Source organism: Mytilus trossulus, unplaced genomic scaffold (genome assembly GCF_036588685.1).
Source record: "Mytilus trossulus isolate FHL-02 unplaced genomic scaffold, PNRI_Mtr1.1.1.hap1 h1tg000024l__unscaffolded, whole genome shotgun sequence".
NCBI classification, from domain to species: Eukaryota; Metazoa; Mollusca; class Bivalvia; order Mytilida; family Mytilidae; genus Mytilus; species Mytilus trossulus.
The window spans coordinates 4967679-4981162 of record NW_026963290.1 but is presented as its reverse complement, the minus strand read 5'-3'; the positions used below and the strand labels follow the sequence as shown (position 1 = coordinate 4981162).

At 32.2% G+C, this 13484-nt stretch overlaps 1 protein-coding gene across 1 annotated transcript; it reads left to right on the top strand.

Moving 5' to 3' along the window:
* The first annotated feature begins 3648 nt into the window (after positions 1 to 3648).
* LOC134698980 (SCP domain-containing protein 1-like) lies at positions 3649 to 13472 on the top strand. Its single transcript, XM_063560668.1, has 6 exons — positions 3649 to 3751; positions 6824 to 7847; positions 9329 to 9455; positions 10307 to 10416; positions 11065 to 11174; positions 13240 to 13472. Exons 2-6 carry the CDS (start codon positions 6879 to 6881, stop codon positions 13334 to 13336), a joined length of 1413 nt encoding a protein of 470 aa, XP_063416738.1. The 5' UTR covers positions 3649 to 3751; positions 6824 to 6878; the 3' UTR covers positions 13337 to 13472.
* Positions 13473 to 13484: the final 12 nt, after the last annotated feature.

Sequence of the window (13484 nt, the reverse complement as noted above, 5' to 3'; positions counted from 1 at the left end):
GTAAGACACAAATGTATTGTTACCATCCGATAACGGTGTATGACAAATACAAGACACATTGTAAGTTATTTATTGTACCACTTAGCTTATGGAAAAGGGGGAGGGGTATGTTTTTTCTTCTATTTTTTATGTTATTTCTATCGCGGAAAAGTTGTTTTTTATTTTAAAATTTTACTTAAATCAAAAGAAAAATTCAGAAAGATTGTCTTTCGAATAGCAATACATTTTATTAAAAGATAATCAGGATAAAATTATATACCCTCCACACAGACCCTTTCGTGAGTCACGTTAATGTTATTCAATAGAATATAAGATTATTTTAATAGTTGATCATTTGATAGAGTAAAAGGTATACATAAATTTTAAAAAGTTAAGAACTGACACGAAGACGAATTTAAATACATGTATAGGTCACAGTATGATTTCCTATTCAGTGTATATCGTTCTGAACATGCCTGAAATATTTGCCACTGGACGTTAAGCAAGCAATCAAAAATCATCAACCTGTTCAGTTTGACTCTATAAGATTTCAAAATCTTACACACGAAGATGTTAATCTGGATTTATTTTATGAAAGTTACATTAAAATTCATCTGACATATATGATAATGTTTCTTTATTTTAGCGATAAATCAACAAAACTTCACGTTATTTGTTTCTAAAATTAAGTTGCGGGACTACAATGACGGTTTCTTTTACATCTATCATCGGTCGAAAATTTTGAAGTAAATCATAGATTGCATGATTATCAAGGAAAATAATGACCTTACACAGGTCATTATTTTATGCCTTGGAGCATATACCATTGAAACATGGTATCGTCCGGGTTGATTCTGAAAAAGAATGACCTGACGTTCTGAAAGAAAATAACTCCATATAGGTATATAATATTTGTTAATGTTTATTTTTATCTCACTGTAATTTTTGATAATGTCTAGCTGTCGGCGTGGCTCGGTATTTATACATCCCGCCATTGTGCTATTGTACTATGGTAATTTTTTGTATTCTTGCATGTCTATCATTTTCCTTTATAAGCTTCGTCTATAGAGTGTCAATATGCTTAAGTGTTTTTTTTTAATGTCGAAAAAACTTATAACACAATGTTGACTGCAATACGCAATGTGACTGTGATTTACAGCATTTAGCTTGTAAGATTGCACGCACAAAACTTGACTCCGCGTATGGTACTGGAACAAAACAGGATATATTATTTTTTATTATATATTAATAGTATTCTTCTGTTTGCTTATGTATTTTCCTTTTGCATTTTAGTAGCCATCAATTATTTATAATTTGATAGAATAACAAAGCATGTACGCGCAACATTAAAAAGTTGAAAATCAAAACGAAAAACTCTTAGTAAGAAAATGATGTTTTGCAATGAAGGGGAAATAACTAGAACATGTCTCCTCAGAATTCTTATTATATATATTATGTATCTGTGAAGTTCACCTTGTAACTAGAACGTTAAAAATCTGACGCAGTGTGGTGTTCTTGAACAATTGGCATTCCGTGAGGTACTGAACGGTAGAGGATATATTATTTTTTAATTTAATATATATTATTGTTCTGTATGTTTATATATTTTCCGTTTAGCGTTATACAGCCGTACATGTATTCACCATTTAGAAGAATAACGTAGCAGGCAAGCGCAACGTCAATATTTTGAGAAGCCAAATGAAAAATATTTTCAAAGAAGGCACATGTCTAAATAGTTTTAAATAAATACTATATTGACATCCGTAATAGGATTACTTCAATTTGCCGCCAGAAACCCTTGGTGCATTAGCTTCTTTATAAGCAATAAACCTCTTTCAAAACAATTCACAGTATATGTAAGCCGTGGAATTTTGTATCAAGTTGGAAATATTTACTCCGTATTAAGGCGCTGTTGGAATGTTGCTACACATGTACAGTTATGAAAAGTTCACAATTGGAAAATCAAAGTCATCTCTTTCGTCGTAATGTTTGGCTTTCAATCGATACTCATTGTCAATTTCTAGATGTAACTCCAGTTATGAGACTGTGTATTGAGGGAAAACACAAGATGACATACCTTGTTTTGGACAAAAGACTCAGTGCAGCACACAATAAAAAACATGAAAACGCATGATAGAAAATTGACATATCACGCATGCATTGGAAACCTTATATTGGGCACTCATTTCAGTTTCAATATAGCTGACTATGCGGTATGGGCTTCGCTCATTGTTGAAACCCGTATGGTGACCTATATAGTTGTCAATTTCTTTGTCATTTTGGTCTCGTGTGGGGAGTTGTCTCATTGGCAATCATGCCACATCTCCTTTATTTTTTTTATATCTGTTGTTCAATTTTCAATTTACATTCTATTGTAGAGATTTTTTTGTAATTTTCTATGCTTTGATGTATATTATTTATAGTCTTGAAAGAAAAGAAAACAGATTAGAAACATTTTTTTTCTTCAAGACGGATTTTCATAATCAAATACCAATAGTTTATATATATATATACATCAAATCTAAATACAGGAAAAGATTAAAAAAAATATATTAAATCGCAAATATCGAATTTGAATTGAATGGTTTTTTGTTCATGGTCAGCAACTTTAAAGGACGATTGAAAAACATGTGTTGCTAATCTTTTTAACTTATCATGCTTATCTTGCTCTTGTGCAGCGAAGTATATTTTATCCTTTTTCATCAATAAAGCTTAGATGAAGTGTTTAAAAGAAGTTTTTGAAAGAAAAACTTGTACGAGCGACTATTGTAACACTAAGTCTAGTAAAAGGAATGTTTATCTTGAGGCTGTGGGTTAAACATATATCATATAGATCATTTTCATATTAGTCACATCCGTTTCGGTTGAATAGGCTACATCTTTAAAGAAGTTAACAATAATTTTGAAAGTTAACGAGAAGAAAATAAGATAAAACAAAACAGACGAACAAACACGCATACACGCTTTAGTGTTGCAGTATGCTGATATACATTAAAATAAGTTTTCAACGAGATAGATATTTAAAAAACTTTAGATTGTTTGAATGAAAAAAGTAATGGTACTTGAATAATTTTTCAATTTTTAATCTGTTTTATGTAATCAATATCATGCACCATTGACTGTTAATTTAATCACTTAATGTAATTACTCAAAGAAGATAGAAAATTACGATTGTGACTTCTGCAATTTGAACTTTAACAGACAAACCCTGACAGAGTACGGCAACGTCTTTTGTTTTATAATCATCATTGTTGTTTACATGGATGTTGAAATTAGATAAATATATTTAGAAAGAAAATATCAAATTATACAATGCAATGTTTCAATTATAAGGAAAATATTGGAATACTATTTGACCGAAAAATGCAATACACAATGGAACAAGAAAAATCCAGTAATTTTAGACAAATGACCTTTTGATCAAATTATTTCCACAATCCATTTATTATTACTTCTGCATCACATTTGTATTTGTTTTGAAAATCATATATTATAACCGTGACGCAAGAAGTGAAAGAGTAAGCTTATGCAAATCTCCAAGAGTTGATATAAATCTTAGTGAATGTGTTGGACAACTGTTACCTAGATTATACGATAATAAGATGTGTAGTAAGGATGAGGGGAGCGAACCAGTACATACAATACTAAATCACTTCTGTTATACATAAGGTCAATGGCTTCTAGGTGTCATACCTATCTATCACACAATGTAATTGCAGTTTAGGGGGAAAGGATCAAAGTATGGCGGATTGCACAAACTAAAACAAACCATGTAAGTCCTTTTTTTAATTGTTATTTCAAAAAAATATTAATTGAAAAAATACTGGTTTATTTGTTATATAGAGAATGCATAGATTAAAATTTACTTGTTTGTAACAGTATTTTTAGAAAGGTTTCGGTTTCTCGGGAAATTTTGAAGAATTTGTCTTAATTTGTACTGCATAAATTAAGAACATGTAGAATGCTTTGTTCTCTGACAATTGAAAATAAGAACTAACATTGTGTCGATTTCCTTAATGTTTTTATAAGTTTTAAGATATTTCCTTTACATGTCAGAGAAGAAAAAGATTCTATAGGAGAAACCATAATGCAAATAAATCTTAGAGATTTTTCGCTGCTTGGCCTTATTAACTTTTTTAGATTCGAGCGTCACTGATGAGTCTTTTGTAGACGAAACGCGCGTCTGGCGTATATACTAAATATACTAGTCCTGGTATCTATGATGAATTTATTTAATACAAAACAGAATATTTCATAATGAAACCAATGGAAAAAATAAAGATTGGTTAATATAAAAAAGCTGTGCTGTGATTGGCAATGAGACAACTCTAAACAAGAGACCAAATGACACAGAAATTAACAACTATAGGTCACTGTACTGCCTTCAACAATGAGGCAAAGTCCATTTTAGTACGGGTTGTCTTGCTCAGTCTTTGGTTTTCTATGTTGTGTTTTGTTCACTGATGTTTGTCCTTTGGTCTTATTTTCGTGTATTTCTATGACGTAGTGGTCTTATTTTCGTGTATTTCTATGACGTTGTGGGTTTATTTTCGTGTATTTCTATGACGTTGTGGGTTTATTTTCGTGTATTTCTATGACGTTGTGGGTTTATTTTCGTGTATTTCTATGACGTTGTGGGTTTATTTTCGTGTATTTCTATGACGTTGTGGGTTTATTTTCGTGTATTTCTATGACGTAGTGGTCTTATTTTCGTGTATTTCTATGACGTTGTGGGTTTATTTTCGTGTATTTCTATGACGTTGTGGGTTTATTTTGGTGTATTTCTATGACGTTGTGGGTTTATTTTCGTGTATTTCTATGACGTTGTGGGTTTATTTTCGTGTATTTCTATGACGTAGTGGTCTTATTTTCGTGTATTTCTATGACGTTGTGGGTTTATTTTCGTGTATTTCTATGACGTAGTGGTCTTATTTTCGTGTATTTCTATGACGTTGTGGGTTTATTTACGTGTATTTCTATGACGTAGTGGTCTTATTTTCGTGTATTTCTATGACGTTGTGGGTTTATTTTCGTGTATTTCTATGACGTTGTGGGTTTATTTTCGTGTATTTCTATGACGTAGTGGTCTTATTTTCGTGTATTTCTATGACGTTGTGGGTTTATTTTCGTGTATTTCTATGACGTTGTGGGTTTATTTTCGTGTATTTCTATGACGTAGTGGTCTTATTTTCGTGTATTTCTATGACGTAGTGGTCTTATTTTCGAGTATTTCTATGACGTTGTGGGTTTATTTTCGTGTATTTCTATGACGTAGTGGTCTTATTTTCGTGTATTTCTATGACGTTGTGGGTTTATTTTCGTGTATTTCTATGACGTTGTGGGTTTATTTTCGTGTATTTCTATGACGTAGTGGTCTTATTTTCGTGTATTTCTATGACGTTGTGGGTTTATTTTCGTGTATTTCTATGACGTAGTGGTCTTATTTTCGTGTTTTTCTATGACGTTGTGGGTTTATTTTCGACTAATGAGTTTGAATGTTCTTTTGGTATCTTTCGTCTCTTTTTCACATAATTGGAGAAACGGTATATTATGGAAACAGAACATTAAAAAAAGGAAGTTTTGGCGGGAATATTTACAATTGTTCTTGTTTTCATTATTATAAAATTAAATTGAAAAGATAACTGTTTAAAGTGTATGAAAAATATACCAGAAATAAAAAGAGATTGATCACCTGGAAAATTCTTTTGTTCCCGTTTAAATTGTCTGCAAGTCCTTTTTTACGGTGAAGTCGGTTGTTGATGGTTGTACCTGTTGTACAGTCAGTGGATAGTTTGTTTGACTCCTGTAATCTCCTGTTTAACGACACTTTCAACACTATTTATTAAATAGCAGATATGGTATGATTGCCAATGAGACAACAGAAATTAACAACTATAGGTCACCGTACGACCTTCAACAATGAACAAAGCTAATACGTCTGTTTTGTTGAGGCCAGTCAGTCTGTTTTGCCAATTGTTGGAAGCGGGAGTGCACAGAGAGAAATAACGACTTTCTGCAGTAAAACCTAGTCAATTGTTTTAACTTTTTTGAAATTTGGGAGTTTCTGTAATTGTTTTAGACCAAAAGCAAGAAAAGAATACCATGCGGGGTTACACATTTTTATTGAAAGTAAAAATATGTGTGTATTCCTAAGGGATTTAAGAAAAATACGAAACAAAAATATCAAAAAGCTAAGAGCCAAATCTTACATAATACAAACTGCAATTAAAATATTTGAAATATGACATTAGAAAATGCAATTGACAGAGATAGTATGTCATTTATGGATAGATAACGCTTGATATCAAACTAGTTTTGTTAACTATTTAACGCCTACTTACACCAAGGTATAGTTAACAAAAAATTAAAACAATTGTATTTCCAATAAAAATAGATCAAAAGCTCTGACCAAGGCAGAAGAGAATTTTTTTTTGTTCAAAGTGTTGATTTCGTAAATAGATATGATAATGTGTCCGACCGATGCCATTGCAAAGCACATTCAGCTTACCTTTTATTTTAGTAAACCAAAACGTTCATAGACAGACGCATTTACCCAAACTTATAATTGTCCCTTGTTTCGTGGGCGTGTAATCAAACGGAAATGCCAAAAAGAGACAAAATCGAACGTTTAAAAATAAAAATAATGACTAAAACAACAGCTGATTTCACGAAGGCGGGATATGAAAGAAAACCAGAAACGGAACTTACACATTTATATGTAAAAATTATGTTAATATCATAATGATGAAATGAAATTGTTTAACTTGCAAACCATAGAATGTATAATAGTAATATATATAATTGTGTGTCACCGATAGCTGACAGCATTGTGTTTTATTTGTAGGTGTATTTGCGTAGTATAAAGTGACCATGGATAAGTGGTGTTCTTTAAGCTCACAATGACATTACCATCATTATACCTCTTGGTTGCTGTATGTTTCTTTCCTCATCAATGTAAAGGGAGAAGTTTTTATTCAAGAAGAACTTTTCGAATAGGAGGATTAAACCAGAATGGTTTTCCGATACCTACACCAACGTCTGGAAATATTCAAAAGGGGCAGAGCTTTTCTAACTGGAATGGACGAATTTCAAACAAAAATCTTAGAAATGTACCAACCGGAACAGTAGTTTTAACTTCAAGAACGACAAATATGGGAGGTCCTGGAAAATCAACTACAATAACCAGAACTATAACACCAGGCAAAACGTCCGTGGTAAGGAAAATTCAAAATATACCACATAGTAGGTTTACTTCCCAAAGACGGATAACACACACCGGAAGTAATAATAATAAAAATATACCAGGCTCTAAAACATTTCAAAAGAAATGGTGGTCTCAAACAGTCAATTCGTCAAGACAAGGTTCGAATTCTCAGTCTTCAATACAAAAGTCTAATAATCCGGTGTGGTCCAAAACTATACAAATACCATCATCAAATAGTAAAAATGTAGATATGTCTTCCATTTTTAATCAAATGTTTTCAGGAAATGTTGGAAACAATAGTTCTAGAGATTTTCCATTTCCAAAGGATTTTCTATCAAATCTTCCACCAGGAGCACTTGTCAAAATTAGCTCCAGTTCCAGCTCAAGAGTTATTCCCCAGGGTCGAGTAATTCAGTCTATTCGTCCAGGTGTTGGTAAACAGTTTACAAAAGTTGTATCAACCAATGGAAACCGAGGAATCAAATACGATGAAGTCAACAATCAACCAACAAAACAACGTGTTCTTCCTCAACCAAGTGCATCAATTAAGAGAGGGGTCAAATGTGACAAGAAGCTCTGTGAGCACGAGAAGTATAATTTACTAGAAAATCACAACAAGGCACGAAGGTCTGTTCGTCCATCAGCATCTAATATGAAGAAATTGGTGAGCAATGTAACACTGAATATTATTACAACTTAGTGATTTGAAAATTTGAAGTGTCTAAATTTCGCCAAAAAAAATTACGAAAGCTTCCCTTAGATAAGGTGTATTTTGAATATACCGTTATTAATGTGTTTATTGTTTATCCTGTTAAGATTGTGAGAGAGTAAGAAGTATGTAAATAACATAAGAGTGTAATTGCAACATAAATTTAAAGCCTATATTTACACTTTCCCGAAGACCTTAAAAGTATTCATAAGTTTGAAAGAACTATATAATTGATACTTAACAATCTATGATTTATCATTTCCCTCAAATATACCTTACTTTTAAAATTGTTATTTGGATGGAGAGTTGTCTCATTGGCACTCACACCACATCTCCCTATATCTATCTACTGACAGCTTTAGCCTCAAAAAGACCTCAGTTATAGCTATATATTTTTGCATTTCTGTAGATAAGTCCTTTTTTTAGTATTGATACATCAGTGTTGCAAGCAGAAAGAGTGTTGAGAGTGACCACAAACATTTTTAAACCCACCACATTCTTTAAGGTGGTATGGGAGTCTAAAATAAAAATGATAGAATTTGTTCATACTTTGCCAAAACGTAGTATCTATTGATATATGTTGAAATATATAATAAAAATGATAGGTCACCGCGCATTTTCTCAAGCTACAGGACGCGACAAAATGACACATTTTGTAAGGATTATACAGGAACAAACACCATTTTGTGGTTAGAAACTAAACAAAATGATATAATTGTTAAATACTTAAGGAAAAGATAGCTTTAATACTATGCTTTGACAATTTCAAAAGAAAACCGTCAGTTTTTTCCGGCTAAAATACCATATAGGAAAATTCCATGTAGCATCCCTCAGAAAATGTACTATTATAGAGTTATCTCCCCTTAAAATGTCAATTAAAAAAATAAATAAAAAACAAACAAATATAATCAATTTTTACAAAATACTTATATTTATAGTCTTATAAATTGGTTCTTTAAAATGAAAATTCATATTGAATATCTGCATTCCTATATCAAATTTTGCTAACTTGATAGAAAATATAGACCTTTGGTTCACTGTTTTTTACAATCCAAGATGGAGGAAGACACCCATACCACCTTAAGTGCATGTCAGAGCCGGTGCATTACGTTTGCGCGCATTACCATTACATTTGCGCACAAAAATCATTACGTTTGCGCGCAGCTTTCCATTACATTTGCGCGCATTTTTTTGGCAGGTAAACTCAGGTATAATACAGGTAATAATGCTTATTTATCTATTAATTTGTTCAATTATTTATAAGTATCAGTACCCCTTCCGTTAGTCTTAGTATGTTGTCTCTATGAAACATTCCCCATTTCCATTCTTAATGTTATCATAAGGCAGTCAGAGCTTATTATTTCTTGGCTTTTGTATTTGGCATCCGCTAGCTATAATTATTTTACGATACTTTATATGAAACATTGCCATTGTAGATTTGGGACGTAGATTTAGAAAGGAGAGCACAAAAGTATGCTAAGAAGTGTATCTGGACGCACGATAAGAAGAGGTCTAAAAATGCACCATACAAATACGTTGGACAGAACATGCATGCAAGAAGAGGTATTTTTTTCTTCATTTTATAAGAATGTGTAAATTGTATCTGACCAATGCAAGGTTTCCTTTTAAACTCGCACCACCTTGTCTATAACGTAAATATTAGAAACTGTTTGTGTTTTATTTAGATGTTTACTTGTTTGCATGACAAAATAATTTTGCACGCTTATTTTAATATTCAACCATATGTAATTGAGATTTCTAGCTTCACCAAACAAAGTGCAGTTTTATAGGATATTTGTCATGATAGCGTCGTTAGCGGCTATATTAAAAGGGGAAATGTTAAACAAACATCAATTTTATATTGAATAGAGATTATGTAGACATGGTAGTGAAACGATTTCTATTGAGTTTCAGCAGTGGAAGAAATAATGTGATTATACAGTACACAAAGTTTAAATATAATTGACATCGTCGAGTAACCGCAGAGCAGTTCTAGAGTGTATTTAAAAACACTTAAGTTTCTCTCCATTATTCAGGGTAAGGCGGCAGGGCCTTTTTTCGGGACGTCGGGATCGGGTGTTTTTAAGCTCGGGATTTCGGTATAGAGTCTTTCGGGATCCGATATTTATTTTAGGAATTCGGGACCTTTGGATTTTATGTTTTTACGCCCGGGATTTCGGGATCAGGATCCCTCCGATACCCCCTCTTCAGACGTATATATAAAGATTGTTTTTAGTATAAAGCTACTATATCGAAGCAATGCATTTAATGACATTTTATACGTTTTAAATAATGCATGTTTTAAAAACAATTAAAAATACGCCTTAAACGTTGTTTCATAAATCTACTAAATGATAAATGATTTCACTTGGTACATCAAAATAATTATGTAATCCAGTTCAAATATTTTATAGGAACAAGGGATATTTTAGCAGCTACCAAAAGTTGGGAAAAGGAACAGGATCACTACAACATTTACACCAATAATTGCGTACCTGGGGAAATGTGCGGTCATTATACACAGGTACATTTGCACTGAAAAGGTTAAATAATCAACACTATACATACATGTAAGACTATAAAAAAAAAAGCTTATGTCAGAATAATATTAAAACACACAGTAGAGAATATGCAAACTATAATAAAATACATATGTATAATACGTATTTGTTTATGCGGCTAACCTTCTTACATGGAACAACAACAGTCTAATTGTTTTCAAAACAGTTCGTTACATTTAGGTTCTGTAATAGAAAAAAAAAACAAAAGATATGGGCTATCCATCCATGACAAAAAAGCAGTATATGCACAGTAAAAAACCAAATAGGCAAAGAAAAACGCTTTATTGCTTTTTTTCATCTCGAAGCGATGCATTCAACAGGAGCACACTTTTAACTCTGCCAGTTTAGGACGGTCCTTATATAAAAAAGAAGATGTTGTATGATTGCCAATTAACCGTTTCAGAATCTAAAGAACTATGGGTAATTTCATTGTTCTTAATATCCCAAAATGTAAATAACGTAACGACAATGGTTGAATTGTCATTGATTTGGACGTTTTCAACCAATTACGACGTTTTGGTGTACATTTTTTGAAAATATTACATAATCTAGCAGATAGTCGGTAATTGGGGGTGACTTTTACAATTTATATGTTTTAATCTCGTCTTCAGATGGTGTGGGCTGATACGGAAACAGTTGGATGTGCCATGTGGAAGTGTCCATATATACACAATCTTGGTTGGAGGGACGCTTACATTGTAGTTTGTGACTATGGACCAGGGTAATACATATTTTTTTTAAAGTATTTTTTTGACACAGATTTTTAAAAGAACAAGACGGAATTTCAATAGAATACTTTTTTCAATCACCAACTGATACCAGCCTGTCATACATATCTTAAGATATCTATAATACTAAAATTACGAGGTCCAATTTGTCAGCCGTCATCACGTGAAAACGACGAATCAAAGAATTCAACTTTATATATAACTAATATAGTACAAAGGTGTAGATTGAAAATTACACCACTCCAGGCCCTTTCGTTTTCCACGTAATTAATATTGCCAATAATTAAGAAGTTCCGGGTCGAGTCCAATACCGATACCGATACCAATAGTATATATTCACCTGTTACCGACTACCTTATCTGTACGTTCCGCATCTGACAGGCGCACCACCAAACGATGTATTCAGGATTAATATGCTATATAGTATTACACGGGTCATAATCACAGGGTTGACACTACTTAATTGTCAAATTGTTACCTATTGTAGTATTTTAATCAGTAAGACTTTCTAAGATAACAATACGATTACTAAAAAGCTGGCGTATAGGTACAGTTTTCAATTTGTTAACGGACATGACGTAAAACAGCGAATCAAAGAATTCAACTTTATTTATAACTAATATAGGACAATGCTGTTGATTAAAAAATACTCCATTCCACGACCTTTTGTTTTCCAAATAATTAATATTACCAATAATTGATAAGTTCCAGTTCGACGGGTTCAAACAGAAAGATTTGAAAGCAGAGAAAACTGTGTATCTTATAATCGCCATGACTTTACCAACTGACAATACTAATACTAAAATAAGGCTTGCGCATAGTTATATACTTTAATTTAGTCACGGACCCGCGATATCACGGGTGTGTTCTAGTATATAGAACAAAGATTGATTGCAAATTATACATGCGTCTATAAAGACTATACCGTTGATTTTCACGTTTGAATGTTTTTTCACTAGTAAAATTTTCGGGCTCTTTATAGCTTGCTGCTCGGTGTGAGTCAAGGTTCCGTGTTTAAGATCGTACCTTGACATGTTACTTTTATAATACGAGTTGGAAGGAGAGTTGTTTCATTTGCACTCATATAACATCTTTAAGTATCTATATAGCAATAAAATAATTAAAAACATGAAAACATGCTGTTTCAAATGTGATAAGATATTTATCCTCTATTGTAATCCTGAATGGTATCCAATACTCACAGATATACGACAATTAAATAATTTTCTGGATATATTTTTCATTGTATTTTTAATAAACCATATTGGTACACATTCTTAATAGAATTTGTTTTACAATTCCATATAAGATACAACATATTTCAAGGCTTATAATATTATGTATAAACCGATGCCTCAACCCAAAAGAGGCTAAATAAGCATGATCTGAGATAAATTCATGTGACGATTTTAATATTACCAAATTTTTCAATTTTTAAAAAAGAGAACAAACAACTTATGAAATATTAGACGAACAATAGTGAACACATTACACCCTAATTGATAGTTTATGCAGTTCGTTATCTTATAATGAAAAAGTAAATTTTGATTGAAAACCACTCCTGCATATCGAAAGCATGTTCTGCAATATCTAGATAAACATGATGTCTATATATTAAAAAAAAGATCTTCTGGTTTCTGCATAATCATTATCTAAGAAACTTATAGATTTCTTAAATTTTTGTGTTATTTGGTTCCTGTCTGGCACACTCATATTAGAATTTCTTCTTTTCAAACCAATCAATCAATATGTTCTGTCACGCACTAATCGCAGCTAGAAAAAAAATTAAGACAGATTCTACCTGTCGTTCACCAACTCTTGGTGCCTGTGTTTTCACTTGCCGTATAAATCCATCTCAGTATATAAGTTGCATCCGTTCGTTCGTTCAATTGAGCTTTATATCCATAAGTTCTTCTAAATAACTGAGCAAGTGAACCGATCCCTTTTATACATGTCCGTATTAACTGGTGACATAATACGTCTAGACTCAAAACATGTTTCTTTAACTGTATTGAGATTTACAAAAAGTTTGAATTTGCTTTGTTTTGATTCTTTCAGTGGTAACATTGGTGGAGAGAACCCATATAGAATAGGACAGAAGTGTGCGGAATGTAGCGAAAGTAACACTTCTTGCGACAATGGACTATGTGTTTGAGAATTTGCTTAATATTTGGAGTTTAACATTTGTGCGCGTTGGGACATTGCGACTGTTTGAGTCACATTTTTTGTAAACGCTTTTGTGTTTTGTCTTCTGCGTTTTGTTTTATTGATTTAGAAAAATTGTAGTATTGTTTTACCCCCTT

Bases quoted from the DNA above. Each gene is read 5' to 3' on its own strand.
- LOC134698980 (XM_063560668.1), top strand. From the start codon at position 6,879: ATGACATTACCATCATTATACCTCTTGGTTGCTGTATGTTTCTTTCCT. The intron at 7,848-9,328 runs GTGAGCAATGTA...TTGCCATTGTAG, and splicing joins CATCTAATATGAAGAAATTG to ATTTGGGACGTAGATTTAGA. The intron at 11,175-13,239 runs GTAATACATATT...TGATTCTTTCAG, and splicing joins GTTTGTGACTATGGACCAGG to TGGTAACATTGGTGGAGAGA.